This window comes from Cyprinodon variegatus, unplaced genomic scaffold, assembly GCF_000732505.1.
Source record: "Cyprinodon variegatus isolate N-32 unplaced genomic scaffold, C_variegatus-1.0 Scaffold851, whole genome shotgun sequence".
NCBI classification, from domain to species: Eukaryota; Metazoa; Chordata; class Actinopteri; order Cyprinodontiformes; family Cyprinodontidae; genus Cyprinodon; species Cyprinodon variegatus.
Window position 1 is genome coordinate 263,522 of NW_015151304.1, and position 1,802 is coordinate 265,323.

At 52.1% G+C, this 1,802-nt stretch overlaps 1 protein-coding gene across 1 annotated transcript in view; it reads left to right on the plus strand.

Annotated features, from left to right (window-relative positions):
- LOC107099254 (contactin-associated protein-like 2) overlaps positions 1 to 1,802 on the plus strand; it is a 47,578-nt gene that overhangs the window by 42,058 nt on the left and 3,718 nt on the right. Inside the window, exons 22-23 of the mRNA XM_015397309.1 lie at positions 174 to 452; positions 534 to 608. Coding sequence (XP_015252795.1) covers positions 174 to 452; positions 534 to 608 — 354 coding nt within the window. The remainder of the gene's footprint in view (positions 1 to 173; positions 453 to 533; positions 609 to 1,802) is intronic.

Below are 1,802 nucleotides of genomic sequence, written 5' to 3' on the forward strand. Positions count from 1 at the left end.
ATGGATGGATGATGGATGATGGATGGATGGATGGGTGGATGATGGATGGATGATGGATGGAGAATTATGAAAAGCGGGGTCCTCCAGCAGTCTAAGGCTAAAGCAGCATAACGATAGAGAAAGTTAACTGTTGATGCTAAAAGACGTTTTCTCGTTTTCCCGTAGCTAACTAGCTTGTCCGTTTCATGGATTTGACCGCATGGCTCCTTTGCTCTCTGCAGAAACGGGACAGATTGACCCCATTTTGATCGAACGCTACAACAGCCCCGGCTTTGTGGGCTGCTTGTCCAGAGTTCAGCTCAACGACGTGGCGCCACTGAAAGCCGCCCTCCGTTCAGGCATGAGCGCTCCCGTCAGCATCCACGGCATCCTGGTCCAGTCCAACTGCGGGGCCTCGCCCCTCACCATCCCCCCCATCCCAGCAGCTGGGGACCTCTGGCACATGGATTCAGGTAGAGTCCCACTCAGACCATCAGAGAATTGGAGGATGGAATCCAGTCAGAAGGAATAACGCCTGTCGGCTTCGTCTGCAGGTGGAGCAGCTTCCCCCATCATAACCGGAAAGATCAGCCCTGATTCTGTCCCGCAGAATTTTACTGTGATTGCAGGTAAGAACCGCTCCTTATTCAACTTCAATTAAAGACCTTTAGCTGTGAGGAGCTGTGAGGAGCTGTTAGGGAGCTGTGAGGAGCTGTGAGGAGCTGTTAGGGAGCTGTGAGGAGCTGCGAGGAGCTGCGAGGAGCATTGAGGAGATGTGAGGAGCTGTGAGGAGATGTGAGGAGCTGTGAGGAGCTGTGAGGAGATGTGAGGAGCTGTGAGGAGCTGTGAGGAGCTGTGAGGAGCTGTGAGGAGCGGTGAGGAGCTGTGAGGAGCTGTGAGCAGCAGAACAGACAGACGGAACTAGAACATTCTAGAGGAGCTAAAGCTGTGAGTGAAGGTCAGGAAGAGCCCATTGGCTGTGGACTGGTTATACTGGAAAGACCTCTGTAGTTAGAATGGTTCCAGCTGACTGGGCTGCTGGGCAGATCTGACCATCCCTAATCAGACCAATCAATCAATCAATCAATCAATCAATCAATCAATCCATCCATCGTCACTCTTTATCCTTCCTGGGGGGGTGAGGGCTGCTGCTGTCTGCGGTGGGAGGCGGGGTCCATCTTGGACAGGTCTCCAGTCGATGGTGGAACATCTAACCCAACGTTCCCTCAGCAGCAGGCAGTGATTTTTTTACCATATCCAACCTTTAGCTAATCTTAGAAGAACTGAGATCCGATGTTTTCCGAGGCGACCTGAGGCCACCTGGCTCTGCGCTCCTGAATCCGATACTAAAGCGCCTGAACACTCTGCTCGCATTCCTCCCACCTGAACGCCATTGATGCTCAGCAAAGGTCACTATCCAGCAGCAGGAAGGAAGTAACAACCATGGCGGACAATGATGCGGAGAGCGGCCTTTATTTCCACCATCTGGAAAAATTGTGTTGCTAATTTACTGGCTGAGGCTGGGAAAGTAAGGAAAGATGGCTCGATGCAGCGCTGCCTGTGACGTCATAGCGTCCTCTGCTGCGCATGCGGGACACTGAAGCAGGTCACAAACAGGTGGCATATGTTTCGAAATATGAACGGCAGAAGAATCGGATTTAACAAGAAAATCGGAACTGAGCATCGTGAACGCGGCGTTAGATGGCGTCCCGGTAGGACCGCTGATCTGCTGCCATTCCATCCCTCCTCTGTGGGAATTCACCCCTAATGTCCCTAAAGTCTAATGGCTCAAAGGTTCATTTCCAGAAGCAGGTTTAACAAAG